Source organism: Anolis sagrei, chromosome 1 (assembly GCF_037176765.1).
Source record: "Anolis sagrei isolate rAnoSag1 chromosome 1, rAnoSag1.mat, whole genome shotgun sequence".
NCBI classification, from domain to species: domain Eukaryota; kingdom Metazoa; phylum Chordata; class Lepidosauria; order Squamata; family Dactyloidae; genus Anolis; species Anolis sagrei.
Window position 1 is genome coordinate 48,022,497 of NC_090021.1, and position 17,456 is coordinate 48,039,952.

The 17,456-nt window shown below is 40.5% G+C and overlaps 1 protein-coding gene across 1 annotated transcript in view; it reads left to right on the top strand.

Annotated features, from left to right (window-relative positions):
- Positions 1-17,456, top strand: part of AARS2 (alanyl-tRNA synthetase 2, mitochondrial) — a 39,175-nt gene that overhangs the window by 20,933 nt on the left and 786 nt on the right. The window contains exons 16-22 of the mRNA XM_060754068.2: positions 1,726-1,835; positions 1,983-2,091; positions 9,249-9,371; positions 10,760-10,870; positions 13,632-13,715; positions 14,896-15,006; positions 16,432-17,456. The exon at positions 16,432-17,456 is cut by the window's right edge and continues 786 nt beyond it. Of these exons, the coding sequence (XP_060610051.2) occupies positions 1,726-1,835; positions 1,983-2,091; positions 9,249-9,371; positions 10,760-10,870; positions 13,632-13,715; positions 14,896-15,006; positions 16,432-16,596 (813 nt within the window). The 3' untranslated portion in view covers positions 16,597-17,456. The remainder of the gene's footprint in view (positions 1-1,725; positions 1,836-1,982; positions 2,092-9,248; positions 9,372-10,759; positions 10,871-13,631; positions 13,716-14,895; positions 15,007-16,431) is intronic.

Genomic DNA, 17,456 nt, shown 5'->3' on the forward strand with positions numbered 1-17,456 from the left:
TGGAAGAGACTTTAAAGGCCAACAATAAAAAAATACATTACATCACATGTGCAAAACCATATATATATATATATATATATATATATATATATATATACACGCACATGCACAAACACACATATATACACATATACACTGCAAAGAAGTATTAACGCCACCGAATGCCACCAAAACTGTAAGGAACCTCCGACAATGCTAATTAAACTGCCACCATAATGTATAGAGACGCTGGTATTAAAGTCTCTGTTAGTCTCTGTTTGCGTTGTGAGGTAATTTTGGTAGAGTGGAATGCACCGAACGTAAAATCAATGGAGATGAGGCAGTTTTTAAAATAACAAAGAGAACAAGTTTATTGTTGATTAAAGCTTGTGGTTGCAATATAAAGATGTTCAGCTTGGCATATACTTGATGGTTACAATATGACTTGGTAGAGATACAATTCAGCCTTTGATGTTACAACTTTTAAACTCTTGCTCTGGTGAAGGTGTCTATTATTCAGTGTTCCCTGCTGTGAATATTCTCACTGTTTGATCTATACTGGATCAAATAATAGAACTCCAGTCTTCCACCGACTGGCAATCGTACAAAGCCTCTGTTAGTTCTTTTTAACTAAAGAAATCTAACAAAGTTTTACCCTTCAGCTCCCTAGCTGAAGAAATATTCACGAACACTAACTAACACTACACTTCTTCACTCCTCAGAGTCTCTTCCCTGACTCTGCTACTCCCTCAGAGTCCTTATCTGACTCTGCTACTCTCTCTCAGGGTCTCTTCCTCCTGACTGAATTACTCTCTCAGAGTCCCTATTTGACTCTGCTACTCTCTCAGGGTCTCTTCCTCCTGACTGACTTACTCTCTCAGAGTCCCTATTTGACTCTGCTACTCTCTCAGGGTCTCTTCCTCCTGACTGAAACTTAACTGTCACTTTCAAACCTTTTTCTCTCTAAGCTCCTCCCACCTCCTCTTCTGCCTTGTTTCCATGGCAACATATCTCTCACAGCTGGGCCGCTCCAGCCACAGGCAACCAATGTAAAACACAAATACAGATTTAAACACATTATAATAAACACTTCTGTACATACACAAATATATATATACAAACAAAGCACATATACACAGACTGGGCCACAGCAACATGTGACGGGACAGCTAGTTTATTAATATTTTCTTTCTAAGAATCTCTTGGTCCTCCAGTGTGATTCTGTGATAAACCTCTTGCAAGTTATCCATAGAGTCATGCTGGAGGACGAAGAGATTCCTAGGGAGTGTCTCCCCTTCCCTCCTCAGAAATAGCATATTTTTTATCCATGGTTTTCCCATTTATGCAAGGTCCCGCATCCTTAATCCCTGTGAAAGTGGAGGACATACTGTATTAATTTATCCTCAAAATGCTAATATGAGGGAAAGCAATTCTGTAAGCATGTGTATCCAGAATGTTTCAGACTTCTGAATGCATGGCCATTCAGATGGTTCATAAATATACAAGTATGCTGCTCAACCTTTGGTACAATCAGAAGCTAACATGCCATGTGATAGGATGATAGTGGATTGAATGGCATCCATTAAAACCAGATCTGGAAAAAAAGAGAAAAGCTGCTTGGAGGGAAAACATTAGAGCACCTTTCTTCTGTTTCCCACATTTCCATGGGCTGAGTAGATATGCACAGAGCACACTCTTCCACTAATCCAGGCTTCCTTTTGTTTGTTTGCTTGTTTTCTATGTCAGGTGTATCCAGATGTAGTTCGGGTGGTGTCAGTGGGAGTTCCAGTGAAGAGAGCATTGGCTCATGAGTCTCAAGATGCCATGCATACCTCGGTGGAGCTGTGCTGCGGAACGTATGTTTCAGTTCAACTCTTTTGGTTTATTTTACAAAACAAATTCATATGAAACAGAAGTCATGCAACAAACCTAACCAAATTTAAAAGTGCAGCTGAAGCATGGATTTCTGAGAGTGGGGTCTTGTATGTTCTTCTTCTCCCCAGGCACCTTTTGCGAACAGGAGCTGTCCAAGACTTCACAATCGTCTCTGAGAAACAGCTGGTCAAAGGGATAAGCCATATCATTGCACTAACTGGAGAACAAGCCAAGAAGGTAAGACCTTCATGAAACAGCTGGCTGGCTTTTTTCTGATGATTTTGATTTTCAGAAAGAATGCTCAATTTGTATATATATATATCACCAATCTGCGCTTTATCCCCTCACCTCCATGCTCCTGTTATTTCCTTACTTTTGGTCTCCATTCTCTTTCTCATGCGTTGGTGCCCTTGTTTTCCTTCACTCTTGATCTGACGCATACTCCTTTTCACGCACTCATTTTCAAATTCTGCCATTCAGAATTTATTTCTCAAATTAATATAGTGAAGTGTTGTGTGGTTTCCGGTCTGTATGGCCATATTCTAGCAGCATTTTCTTCTGACGTTTCACCTGCACCTGTGGCTGGCATTTGAAGAATCCACACAACACTGAACTGATTCTGGCTGTGATAAATTTCAACAATACATCAAATTAATATCGATTGCATAGCTATTAATTCTCTTAAGGGCTGTGAAGGGGAGTCATTTTGTATATATAGGTTGAAGGCTTACTGCCAGAAGAGTAGGGGGGAAAAACACCAAGACCCTATGGAGAAATAGAAACTGTATTCATCTGATCATTGGAAGTTCCATCAAAGTTTTTTGAGACTCTAATCTTTTCACTGATGCCTTTTTGGAAAATATACTTAAAGGAAACATGTGAACAATCTGGTTCTGATAACAGAGCATCCATAATCTCAACATCTTCCAAGAGGAGTTTCCTTGTTTCCTTGCTGCTATTGTTGTTATTATTATTAAATACACCATTATTATACAGTATGTCACAGCAAACGCTATATATATGCTGGATTTTGTATCATAAAATCACAAGTCGAACACTTCCCAAGCATCTAGGACTGTATGATGTATTTTCGAATGATGCGCGCAGATCCAAGTAAGGTGGCCTTTTGCAGTTGACAGATGGTTATTTTGTCAGTGTTTATTGTTGTTGTTATTATTATTATATGTATTATTAGATACATAACAAGATTTGTGCATAGTAAACAAGATCACTATGCTTGCTTTTGTATTTGATTACACTTCAGACACTTACCAAGTGTCTAGGGCTGTGTGATGTATCGTTGAATAATGTGCGCAGATCCAAGCAGGGTGGCCTGTTGCAGCTGACAGATGGTAATTCTATCAGCGCCGATTGTTTTTAAGTGGAAGCCAAGGTCTTTAGGCACTGCACCTAGTGTGCCCACCACCACTGGGACCACCTTTACTGGCTTGTGCCAGAATCTTTGCAGTTAGGTTTTAAATCCTTGTATTGTATAAAGAAACAAATAAAATTAATCTTATTTATTTATTTATACCCCATTTGATCTCCCCCAAAGGGGACTCAAAGTGGCTCTTTGTGGCAAAGTTATAGTTGGGCACAAATTGCACTCTTACAACATGGGCCTTTGCATATCACACCACTATAGCACTGTGGAATCCTTGGATTAGTAGTATAGTGAGGCCCTAAAGCTCTATGGCTGAGAATTCTAAAATGCCTCCCTAAAATACCAATCCAAGGATGACATGGGATGGAATCATGGCAGTTGAAGTGGAATCGTAGTACTATAACTCTGTAGTGTGAAAGAGCTCAGGGTAGTTTGTGTCCTGTTTTGATGCATTTCATAATAATCTCTTTTGAAGCAAAATCACGGAAGATAACACTAACCATGTACCACAACCTTTGGTTAATTGCCTCCATGTGTTTTTGCTACTCTCATCTCTTTGTCTTTCTTACCCATTCTTCTCTGCCCGAAGCCTTTTTTCGTTTTGTGCTGAGTAATAATCCCACCGACCTGCTCTGTGGGTCTACCCTGTTGGTGAAAGGAAGGACACACAAGCTTTGCCACCAACTGGATGGGGAATCAACCCAATCTGTTGCCCTCTCTTTGGTTGCTGGCAGCAGGCCATTAAATTATTCCTCAAGTTCGGTTTTCACTCTGGCGCTTGTCTTTCTGGCCTTGTCATCTCCTCCTGTGTTGTTACATTGCTGACAAGACTCTGCCTGTCATGGAGAGCAAAGGTTTCAGAGTAGGCTTGCCGGATTATTGAAAGCACTGACCCAAAGCAGCTTTGCGTCAGTATTTTGTGTTCTCCTGCAGTTTCCTTTTATGTTTAGCTCTGAAGTGGAAATGCTTACATCCAAGACTGTTGTTTGCTAAGTGAATAAAAGTAGTCATGAAAGTAGCCATCCACAAGAAACCAAGGAAAGCAGTGATAGCCTGTGTCCTCTTGCAGTTGTTGACTCCTACCAGAATCTGGATCCTTTTCATAGGTGTGGCACACAACAACAACAACGACTATTGTTATTATTTATCTTGATTATTTATTTATTCATTCATTCATTCATTCATTCATGCAGCAGCACCACTGCACTTGGCCTTTTGCAAGTAAAAAAACAAGAAGACAGTTCCCTGTCCTCAGGAGCATAATCTAATTACAACATGTCACAAAAGGGAATAAAGGGATGGCAGTGTGGAAGGGGATTAAGTCCAGGAGATACTGCCTCTTCTCTCCAATGCCAGGGTAGTAGCAGTTGGGATGGGTCATTCATCTGCTTCTGGGACAAGACATAATGAAGCTGTGCCTGCCTCTCCTTCAGTTCACAAACTAGATGTAAATTGTGCAAATTAAATGGCAAGATGCATGCCTAGGGAAATGGTCCAAAATTAAAATACTCTTTGTGTTGTCAAAGGCTTTCATGGCTGGAATCACTGTGTTGCTATGAGTTTTCCATGCTGGATGGCCATGTTCCAGAAGCATTCTCTCCTGATGTTTCACCCACATCTATGCCTGGGGTGTAAACTTTATTGGGAGGTGTTAGCTGGCCCTGATTGATTATTGTCTGTAATTCTCCTGTTTTTTGAGTGTTGCTCTTTATTTACTGTCTTGGTTTTAGTGTTTTTTTAATACTTGTAGCCAGATTTTGTTAATTTTCATGGTTTCCTCCTTTCTGTTGATATTGTCCACAAGCTTGTGGACAATTTCAGTGGTTCCCCTGTGTAGTCTGACATGGTAGAGTGTCAGACTACATCAGGCAGCAATCAGCCAGGCTTTGAAGCTGCAGTGCCATTCAATACTAATCATTTGGCCAGTTGCAACATTCACACCTGCCTCCAACGGACAAGAGTTCTTTCTCCCACCCTGGACATTCCACAGATATATAAACCTCATTTTCCTAGTTTCCAATGAACCTCACAACCTCTGAGTTTGCCTGCCATAGATGTGGGCAAAATGTCAGGAAAGAATGCTCCTGGAACATGGCCCTACAGGCCGGAAAACTCAAAGCAACCACTAAAAGGTTCTTGGTTTGCTTCTGAGGAAATTTCATCCAAACAGATTTGTGCTGGTTATTGCTTAAAAGGTCCAGTGTGACTCAACTCAAAGCTGTCTCCCCATGAGCTTGTCTGGACCATGAGATCTGCAGGGGAAACCTTTCTTTCAATTCTTCACAAATATGGTTGGTGGGACTGGGAACACAATGTAGGGACTTCTCAATACCCCCTTCTTATTGGGCTCTCGTCAGCAGAGAAACACTTTTTATAAAATCCCTGCAATAATTTTAGAACTGAAGGCTTTTAAGGAAAAGGCAGTAAAACAGTGGTTCTCAGCCTGGGGTCCCCAGATGTTTTTGGCCTTCAACTCCCAGAAATCCTAACAGCTGGTAAACTGGCTGGGATTTCTGGGAGTTGTAGGCCAAAAACATCTGGGGACCCTAGGTTGAGAACCACTGCCATAAAAGGATGCATGTTTTCAGTTTAATTCATAATTCATAATTTTTAAGTGTCTGGTTTAAATTGTTTCCATATGCTTAATAGTTTGATTCTATATTAATATTCACAGCTTTTATGTTTCTAAGTACATTGCATTCATTCTAATTTGTAACCCACCCTACGTTCCAATTTTGGGAGTGTGGAGAAGCAGGGTATAAATAAATTTTGTCATAATCATCATCAGTTGTCATCATCTCCATCTCCATCTTTAGGCCTTTTTGCATAACTGGTTTTTCTGGGCTCACTTCCATTTTTGTTGCATTCATCCCATCGTTCATTCATTCTACTGTCTTCAACATGAAACCTTAAAGGAGTTCAAGTTCAACCATCTCTGGCACTCGTATCCATGCCCAGATTTATTGTTTAGGGAAATGATGGCATCCATTTAATGAATCAATCATGTATTTATTTGAAATGTCTATATACTTCTCTATAACCATGTTTTGTTTCAAACTGGTTCTTGGAGTTGGGCCAATGCAGAGAGGGAGCCAATGAGGTTGGCATGCCACCAGTACAAAATGGTCACCCTGCCCAGTCCCACTTAGCAAGCTTGCAGCTGGGCTCTGAGCTAAAATAAGTTTCCAAACCATTTTCAAAAGCAGCCACATATACAGCCAAACACTCTCTGATTACAATATGTATATGACTGCAGTAGTCAAAGGAAACATTTAGGTCAGAGGCCCTCAAACTTTTTAAGCAGAGGGCCAGGTCACAGTCCCTGAAACTGTTGGAGGGCTGGATTATAATTTGAAAAAAAAAATGAATGAATTCCTATGAACACTGCACATATCTTATTTGTAGTGCAAAAAACAGTTAAAAACAATGCAATAATTAAAATGAAGAACAATTTTAACAAATATAAACTTATTAGTATTTCAATGGGAAGTGTGAACCTGCTTTTGGCTATGAGATAGGATTGTTGTTGTTGTGTGCTTTCAAGTCGTTTCAGACTTAGGCTGGCCCTGAGCAAGGGCCGGGTAAATGACCTTGGAGGGCAGTATCTGGCCACAGGACCTTAGTTTGGGGATCCCTGATTTAGATGATATGAAGCTGTGGTTACTTAAGTCAGGGTCTTAGTAAAAAGCAATGCTTCCAGTAATGAAAGATGGATGAAGGAGCACCTCTGAATGTTGAAATCTCAATCCCGCATGATTATGAATTCTATACATAACCTTGTATGTAGAAAGGCTGTCCTGCTTTGGAGTGGCCAGTTGGCTTCACACAGCTTTCTGTTGTCTTCTAGGGCACTACTTCTTAAACTGTGGTTCCTGATCCCAAATTGGGTCCCTTTAGCTCAGTATTGGGATCATGAGCAACAGTAAATGATTTTCGAACACTACCTAGACATTTACATGAATCCGTTAGCACAATGTACAATGGTTGCGCTGGACTCTGCAGAAAATGCTTCATCTGCCCTCTATAAAAAGAGAAAACAGATTGTGTTGTCAAAGGCTTTCATGGATGGTAAAACATCAAAACATCCAGGTATCCCCTGGGCAACGTGCTTGCAGACAGCCAATTCTCTCACACCAGAAGTGACTTGCAGTTTCTCAAGTTGCTCCTGACACACAAAAAATGGTGGGAATCACTGGGTTGCTGTGAGCTTTCCGGGCTGTATGGCCATGTTCCAGAAGCATTCTCTCTTGATGTTTCACCCACATCTATGACAGGCATCCTCAGAGGTTGTGAGGTCACAACCTCTGAGGATAATTGCCATAGGTATGGGCAAAACGTCAGAAGAGAATGCTTCTGGAACATGGCCATACAGCCCAGAAAGCTCACAGCAACCTGGAAAACAGACTCTTTAGCAAGTCTTGTGTATGCTGATTTATTATCAATAAATCTTTGGTTTTTATACCTGTTTATATATTGACATAACCAGGGTTGTGTAAAAAAATCTTGCAAATGGAATATGTTTTAGGAAGGTCTGTTCTGGGGTACAACGAAAGCGTTAACATGTTCCATGTTCCTCTCATGTGGAAGGAGCTTGTTAGGAAACACAACTTCTCTTGCCACAGTAGATATCTTGCCTTTAATTATCCGTTCTAACTAATTGACTTTTCAGTGATATCTTCCTTACAGGCAGATTTGGTGAGAACATGAGAGAGGGATTTTTCAGTGGCTGGTTCCAAACTGGAAGCTTTTGAGACCCCATCTACATTGCTATATAATGTATTATATGGCAGTGTAAACTCATATAATCCAGTTCAATTCAGTTAAACTGCATTCTGGAACTGCATTATACAGCAATGTAGACAAGGCCCTAGTGAAGTTCAGCTCCTTGTTCTTCTGCCACCAGGCAAAGATCTTTATATTCAGGTAGAGCTTTTGCAGCTGGCTACTGAGCACAGTGATTTTTGGAAGAGTGTAATGTTCTTGCTTTTTCCTTCAAGTGCTTTTAAATTGTTTTTAATTTGGTTATTTCATTCTGATAACCTGTTTAATTGTATTTTCCTACTGAAATTCGTTGTGTCTTCAGATGTATGTTTCAAATTACTGTGAGATCTACCATAGACACCAGCATTGGGTGAATGCTGGGAGATAGAGTAAAAATAAACAGGAACTGTGTCTTGTCATGGCCGGAATCACTGGGTTGTTGTGAGTTTTCCAGGCTGTATGACCATGTTCCAGAAGCATTCTCTCCTGACATTTCACCCACATCTATGACAGGCATCCTCAGAGGTGATGAGGTCTGTTGGAAACTAGGCAAGTGGGGTTTATATATTTATGGAATGTCCAGGGTGGAAGAAAGAACTCTTGTCTGTTGGAGGCAAGTGTGAATGTTGCAATTGGCCACCTTGATTAGCATTGAAGAGCTTTGCAACAGGAACTCTTTGCAGCAGAAGAGTAATTATATATAGTCTATTAATCCTTCCCAGGAAATGTTCCTGGATTGTCTAGCAAGCTCTTTTAGATGGATTTCATGCACTGATTTCCCCTCTGGACGCGTTGGTATATCATAGCAAAGCAGAGAATCCCTTGAGGGATGATGGTCATGTCAAGAATTCCTAATGCTTTATTGACATTTTCTAGTATTGAGTCTGTCATTAATTGGAAGGAACATTCAGTCCTCTGTAACATTCTGTTCCAATTTCAGTGTGATGAAGTGGTCTGCATCCCTCTCCTTTTTAGCTGGCATGTTTTTGTAGATGAAAATTAACAGGGATCATTTGCCTTTGAGAATCCAAATATTTTACTTCCTATTTTGTCATCATTTCTTTCATTTTTAATAATTTTTATATCTAATCTGATAATTGTATTGTACTAAGCTTTTGTGCCTGGAACAAAGTATTTCCAGATCTCTTGTGACTGACCTCACTTTTAATTCTCTGCATTGTTTGTATATCCACTACCTTTGTAAATGCCCCCCTCCCTGAAAGATTTTGGTTCTTTCCTATATTTCTAGGCTCGGGAAGATGGCCGGTCCTTTGCTAAGGAGGTGGAGTCTCTTACAATGCGGGTGAAACTGGGAGGAGCCACAGTTGATGAAGCACAGAGGCTTTCCAAGGAGGTTGGCTACCTGACAATTGTGAGTACTTCCTGCCTTCTCAGGCTGAAGGGTGGCTAGTTTCTTCCTGTCAATATGTCCTCTTTTACTTCTTGAATGAGTAGCACATTTTCCTCAAGGTTATATTTTCTTCTTTCCTGTGGAGAGTATCGGTCTAATTGGAACATTCACAGAGATCTGGTTTGATATGTAATTCCATTGATTATATAACCCAGGAATGGGATTATTTAGCCATAGAGATGTTACTAAATTACAGGTGCCATCATGTTTGACCATTTTCCATGCTGGCTGGCCATCTCCTAACTGCAATGATATATAGAAAGCTACCAGTTTAAGAGCGACTTGAGAAACTGCAAGTTGCTTCTGGTGTGAGAGAATTGGCCATCTGCAAGAATGTTGCCTAAGCCGTATATTTGATGTTTTACCATCCTTGTGGTAGGCTTCTCTCATCTGTTGGGGGTGCTTTTAATGCAATTTTCCTGCTTCTTGGCAGGGGGTTGGACTGGATGAGGTCTCTTCCAACTCTATGATTCTATGTCCCCGCATGGAGAGCTAGATCTGACAGAGGGAGCTCATCCACTTTCCCTGGATTCGAACCGCTGACCTGTCGGTCAGTAGTCCTGCTGGCACAAAGGTGTAACCCATTGCGCCACCAGGGGCTCCCTCAGAATGGGTGCAGACAGGACATTGGTTTTATGAAAGAAGAAAATCTTAAGTAGCAGAAAACAGTGCCTAGACTCAATTTACCCACAAATGATACAGTTTTTGAAGCGTATTTCTCTTTGTCAGCCCCACATCAACCTGGCTTACTTAATATAAATTAAAAAAAAATAACCTCCTGTTGTTGGCCAGCTAATCAGATCATATGCTTTATCAGAGTATGAGAAAAGTTACTTTCTAGAAGCACATCTCCCAGAAGGCTCCCACCCAATATTCCCTGAATATAACTTTTCCATGCTCTGAAACTTAGTGAAGTGTATTTTCTCTTCCTTCTACTGACATCTGTCCAGTGTTCCCTACCCTATTTCATCAAAACAGATGTCCAGCAATAAACCTGTTTTTTCTAATTTTGGTGAACTCAGTCAGGACTAGCTGTTCCCAATACAAACTGTTGAATTTTTCCATCAATATCGATCTGTTCAATAGTTTAATTATAGCTTCACTCACTTCCAGGCTAACTCCAGCGTTTTGGCCAAATATGTAAAACTGCTCTTCAGGAGCATTACCTTCTCCTTTCAGACAGCCAATTCTCTCACACCAAAAGCGACTTGCAGTTTCTCAAGTTGCTCCTGACATAAAAAAAAACCCTTCTCCCAAATGAGTAAGGATCCAGGGGGTCTCTTACGGACTGTAAATAAGTAGACACTCCAGAAGAGGAAGTGTCCTGATGATCCCTGTTTGTTTTGCAGTCAGTGGACAATACTGCCATGCCTCAGTGGCAGAAAAGAGAACTCCAGGCCACTCTTAAAGCACTGCAGAGAACCGCCAACACTGCAATCCGAAAACTGGAAACCAAACTGGTAAGGATCTAGCAGCTGATCGGTCCTCTTGTTTGTTGGACAGACACATGACAAAACCATGCGCAGAAAATGTGAAATCACTGCTGAATTTCTCTGCATTAAAAAATATGGCAGCTATCTACAAAAGGTCCACTGCCAACTTCAAATTAGATGGCAGGGTTTCAAGCCAATCTTGTGCTAACTTCATACTCTATCGTTGGCTGCCCTGTTGTTGTATCTGACAGTGCATTAATTGTTTACCATATCTGAAATCTTGGATTGGTCACTTATTCTTGGTCACTTATGCTTTATAAGAACACAAGGTTATATCTAGTCAGGCATTCTGATCTTGCAGTGCAACGAGAGTCCTGTGAAGAGCCCTCAAGCAGAACATGGGATGCACTTGTTTCCCAGCAACTTGTAGATGGAAATATGAACTTTGACACTGCAGATAATACATTGTTGTCATGGCCAGTAACTGCTCATTGCCTAATCATCAATGAATTTGTCCAATCCCCCTTCAAAGCCCCTCAAATTGGAGTCTAACAGAATTTAACTCATCATAGACTATCACTTATGGCCGAGTCTGATTGTCTTCCATGGGTAGAGTCTTGGCAGTAGTGACTAGAGACCTATTCTAGATCTGCTTGGTCTTTCTCAGGACATACATTTCCAGATGAACGTGGTCCCAACAAGGGTTTGTTTGAATCACCTTCGTCTTGGTACTTTTCTCTCTTTCACATGCTATTCATTCCACCTCAAAATCCATAGTACTGTTGGTAACAGCTGGTCTCCAGTTAGACCGCTCACATGCCAGGTTTAAGTATGCACTGTGTGAAGTATTATTTACTTTTAATGTCCTGAATCTCCCAACTTCACTCGACCTTATTGAATGATCAACTTTTAGATGTTCCATTATTATAACAGTGAGGAAATGCCTCTGCCTAATAATAGTATACATATTATGTATAATTTGTTCAGTTGTATTCTGTAAGTCGCTTCTAGTGTGAGAAAATCAGCCGTCTACGAAGACGTTGCTCAGGAGACGCACAGATGTGTTACTATCCTGTGAGGGGGCTTCTCTCGTGTCCATCTAGGTCTCTGAGGATTACCTGGGAAGGAATCCCACTAGAGCATTGCAGCACACTGAAATACCTGGGAGTCACTCTGGACTGTGCCCTGACTTACAAGAAGCACTTCTTGACTATTAAGCAAAAAGGGGTGCCAGAAACAATATCATACAAAAGCTGACTGGCACAACCTGGGGATCACAACCAGAGACATTGAAGACATCTGCCCTTGCACTTTGCTACGTTGCTGCTGAGTACGCAAGCCCAGTGTACAATACAATATCACCACGTTAAAACAGTGGATTTGGTTCTCAGTGAGACATGCCACATTATCACAGGATGTCTATGCCCAACACCGCTGGAGAAATTATACTGTTTAGTCAATATTTCACCACCTGATATCCGCAGGGAAGTAGCAGCCAGCAATGACAGGCCCAAGGCATTGACATCTCCAGCCCATCCTCTGTTCGGATATCAGCCAGCAAGCCAACGACTTAAACCAAGGAACAGCTTCCTAAGATCTAAAGAGATATTCACAGGAACACCTCAGCAAGTGAGAGCCCAAAACGTGGCAGGCTGAAACCCAGAACCTCAATCAGTGGCTGAGGGTGGATGAGAAAATCCTTCCTGAGCACACAGAAGCCTGGGCGACTTGGAAGGCGCTGAACAAACTGCGCTGTGGCACCAAGAGATGCAGAGCCAACCTTAAGAAATGGGGCTACAAAGTGGAGTCCACAACACACGAGGGGGGAGAAGAGCTAATCACAGACCACTTACTGCATTGCAGTCTGAGCCCTGCCACATGCACAAGGGAGGACCTTCTTACAGCCACACCAACTTCTGGTCAAAGAAAATTTAGCATAATGCCAAGTTTTGTGTTTTTTGTTTTTGTTTTTTGTAATACATTATAACTAAATTCACAATTCATTTCTGACACAATAAATAAATGTATAATCTTACTCAGTTCTGCCTTGTTTTCCTCACATCCACATATTTTCACATTAAATAGCCCACACCAACCTTTTTATGACTTTGGTTGGCTTTTCCTCTCTCTTTTCCAACACTACAAGGGGAGAGATGTTATTCCAGCTCTGGTTATTCTGCATTTTATGCCAATTATTTCAAGTCCAGTAGGAGATACTTTGAAGACATTGGGATTCTTTTTAAATTAGTGAGGAGAAAGAAATATACATAGATAAGTGGCAATTGGACATGCATGGCGAAACATGGAAACATGACTGAAATGCATAAGAAATGGAAGTTGTGGCACATTTTGTCAATCTTAGAAATACTGAAGCATTTTACAAAATACTATTGACAGGTTTTCTAACTTAACAAAAAATTACAACGACATACTAATTAAAAGGAGCAAACCAGGTGTTCAAAAGATTCCTGAATCTGCAAGGTTTTGCAAGTGATGAAGCATTTTAAGTAAAGAGCTGTGGTGAAATAAGTGTGGGTTCATGAAAGGAACCATGGTGTAAATTGGCTTTAGGTGTTGAATTCATTTTACTACGTCCGTCTCCTGCCTAGCATCTTAAGAAGCCTGACTAAATTCTGAACAGAAGAAGATTTCTGTTCCTGAGACTTGTTTGTGGCCACTGACAGAGAAATAACTGTAATTATTTATTGCTAATATTCCTCTCGGATGGCATGCGTTTTGAGTCTGTTTCATGGCAGTTGCCAATACACTGTGTGCTTTCTTCCCTCAGGCTGCTGAGGAGGCACACAAACTGCTGGCAAAGTATTCCAGGGAGGCAGTCATCGTCGACACCATCGCTGTTGAGTCACCCTCAGTAAGTGTTTGTCAGTTTTGTGCTTCCGTCAGAAGGGAACAGGCAAGAGAGATGAGACTGATTCACTTTCTGTGAGGAAGCCCAGCTGTCCTCTTGTGACAGACAGCAGGTTGAGCTGAGCACTAAGAAGGCAAGCATTTTGGAAAGAGAGAGTGGAGGAGGGATAAACTTGCTGCTCAGTATTTTTGAGCATCCTTTAGGAAAAAAAGTAGCTATCTCTTTTTATGTTACCACCTTAGATACTTGGTTTGCAAACCTGCACATCTCTTCCCAGTTAGTATTGCTACCAAGCTCTTTACTACATCCATGTATAAGACCTGTGATTTTTAGTCTCTATTTAACTGTTGGCAATGATGGAGCATCAGGCAGAGTTATACATTAAATTATATTATTTACTTCTGCCCTGTACATTACCTCCTCGCTACTGTTATATACTGGAATATCAACAGTATCCAATATATCAAGGTAATAAACAAATTAATGCAATATTTGCCCCATCCTCCACATCTGTCTCTTTATCTCAGAAGGCCCTTTTAATACAAGTCTTTTTTCCTCTCTAGCTGCCTTTTTCAAAACCCAAATACACTTCTATGTATACTAAAGGTAAAGTTTTCCCCTTGACCTTAAGTCTAGTCATGTCTGACTCTGGAGGTGGTGCTTATCTCCATTTTTAAGCCAAAGAGCCGACTTTGTCCATAGACACCTCCTAGGTCATGTCGCCGGCATGACTGTATGGAGTGCCTTTACCTTCCAGCCTGAGTGGTACCTATTGATCTGCTCACATTTGCATGTTTTCGAACTGCTAGGAGCTGGGCTAACAGCGGAAGCTCAACCTGCTCCCTGGATTCGAACCACCCTTTCAGTTAGCAAGTTCAGAAGCTCAATGGTTTAACCCGCTGCACCACCAAGGAGTTTCATTTGTTATATTGTTGTACATAAAAACAAACTATATTGCAAATTATATAACTTTGCAAGCAGGTTTGTTCTCTTTAAATCTTTTTATTGATTAATATTTCTCTTTTCTTTCTCATAACTTGCCCCATTGAGTAGCATAAATGCTTCAGAATTTGTCCCAGTGCTTATATAATGTTTTAAAATCAAAATTACAATGATGCAGACTTTTTTGTATGTAGTTCAACAGAGACAATAAGTTTATTTTAATCAGCCCTGTAATTTCTAGATCCTGATGAAAGTTGTCAACCAACTCTGTGCAAAAATACCAGCAGCTTCAGTGATGTTATTGAGTCCACAAGCTTCTGGTCAGGTGTTTTGTGCTTGCCAAGTCTCCAAGGTAAATTGTGCTTTGCATCTTATTAATTTGCCCAAGTGGTACAAATTATGAAAAAGAGCATGGAACTTTGTCATAAAAGGACAAAATACTATAGAGAACACAGACTATGTGGAACAATTGAAGACCCATGATTTTAACTCTTGTTTTGCTTTGGTTCACTTTTATACTTCTAATAATATATCAGCTCAGTCATGAGAATGAGAAACAAAATTGATGTGTTTGTTTTCAGAAGAAATCATGGGTGTGGATGCAAATTTCTTTATTCGTTAAGGGCTTTGTATCTGTACAACAAATACATGGTCTATTGGTACTCATTTTGTTATTCTAAGTAAGTGGAAATTGTATCAAATGTTCCTGTGTTGCTGTGCAGCATTTTTTAGCATACCTGTTGCACTCCATCCTGGATTCACCTTTGCACCACACAAGAGTCCAGTATTACTAGCAAAAAGGTTTATTGAAGAAAAACAAATATAAAAAGGCAAAAAGTAATGCAAAAAGCAATGTTCCAAAGAGCAATGGGGAAAAAGGCCAAAAAAGGGGGAAACTGAATTCATTACAGTTCTGTTCAAAAGTAACAAGGTACATAGAAAATCAGGAATCAAAACATATACATAAATCCATAAACAAGAACACAGGAACTTCTTTCAAAACATGAATCCATGAACGTGAGCACAAAACTTTCCCAAGGAACTTAAACATAGACTTGAACGTGGAACAAGACCAAGGTGTAAACGGTAACACAGCATTGCCTGCTCCAACCCTTTTAATTCACAACATTTTAATTTAAGGACCACAAAGCCTGAGGTCATGTATTTGACATCTGCTCTGTTGTTCCAATGATTTCTCATGTAGTATATCTGTGACCTCCATAATCTGGCTCCCTCCTCCCAGAGATCGAGCCTCCAACTCCTACTGACTCCAGGTGTTTTCCCAGGGGAAAGATCTCTCCCTTCTAGTTCCTTATTTCCCATTGCCAAGAAACAACTAGGGGAAAGGTTCTCCTTATCTTCTAATGCCACAGCATCTCCATCTCTGCTCTGAAGCCATTTCTTTCTCACCAGACACAGACCCATTCTCCCAGACAAAATCATGATCTTAAATCCCCTCATTTCTCACACTGGAAAGCCCATCGGTCCTCACAACCTCTGACTGAACAATCCCCTCATCTTCAGCCTCTGGCTGAACCACAGCAATACCCTATGAAGAGGAATATTGAAGGTTGTGTTCAGCATAATTGGGCATGTGATGCACATATATTCCCTCTCTGTTCTGTGTTATACTATTGTGTTGGGTTTTGCATCTAGTGCCAATTATTAAGGAACAAAACACCCGGATATTAATGAAAGGGTAGTTGATTGTATTTTTTTCACTTTTCTATTTCTGGTGTGTTAACTAACTATTCTTCTTCCCCGTCTCTCTCCACAGAATTCCTTGCCCACATTTTCTGCCTCTGACTGGGCCCTGTCTGTTTGTACTCAAATGGGAGGCAAGTCCGGTGGTTCTGGAGTTGTAGCCAAAGGCATGGGAAACACCACTGGTTTGCAAAGGGCCTTGGCTACAGCTCAGGAATATGCAAAGGATAAAATCTGATCCCCTCTCCCACTTTTGTGAAGCTGGTGCAAGAGGACAAAAGCTGGATAGTCATTTGACTAACATGACAATCATTTTTGAGTTCTGAAAGCAATGACTGAGCTTTGTTTGCTGCTCGTTACTGTTGTGTTTCATACTTCCAGTCTACCTTGAATTGCACTTTCTCAAAGACCATCAAAATGTTAGGATAATCCAAATTGTTCTGACCCATATGTGTAAGCAGAAGGAGTGTTGATCTCTCCAAAAACTGATTTCTGCACTTGAGAATAATCATGTAAAAAAACCCAAAGGCATTCATTGCTCCACCCAATGAGCACAAGAGGAGATGGTAGTAGATACTGGCACCATGAATCTGCCATTCTGTGTAACCAAGCCTGCCTTGATGTCAAATGAAAAGAACTATACAATACTCCAATGCTAGTAATAAAGACTAAAGAGAGGGCTATATCTGTTTGAAGAGTTATTTTCTTATTCATTTAAATAAAATGGGAATGCTCTCTCTCAACTGATCCATTACTCAGGTCTTAATGAGTTTAGATAGGTATGCAGTCAACTACATGCATGCACACCGCATACAGCAACTTATGCCCACTTTTTGACTTCACAGATTAGGCTAATTGAAATTTCTGTTATCTTGAGCTTCTGCTCTTGAAGTTTGCTTTACATGGATGTTATTTTTCCATATGAGATGCCTACTTTCCATACTACAAATTTAAAAACCAACACTGAATTGTCATATTTATTTTTCCAAAGTCTATTGGGATTCTTGGTCCTACACCAAGAATGAGAAATATGCAGTTTCTCATCATAAAAATGTCCAGTCATTTCTCCAGAAGCCTCAAGGGGGCACAATTTGGTAT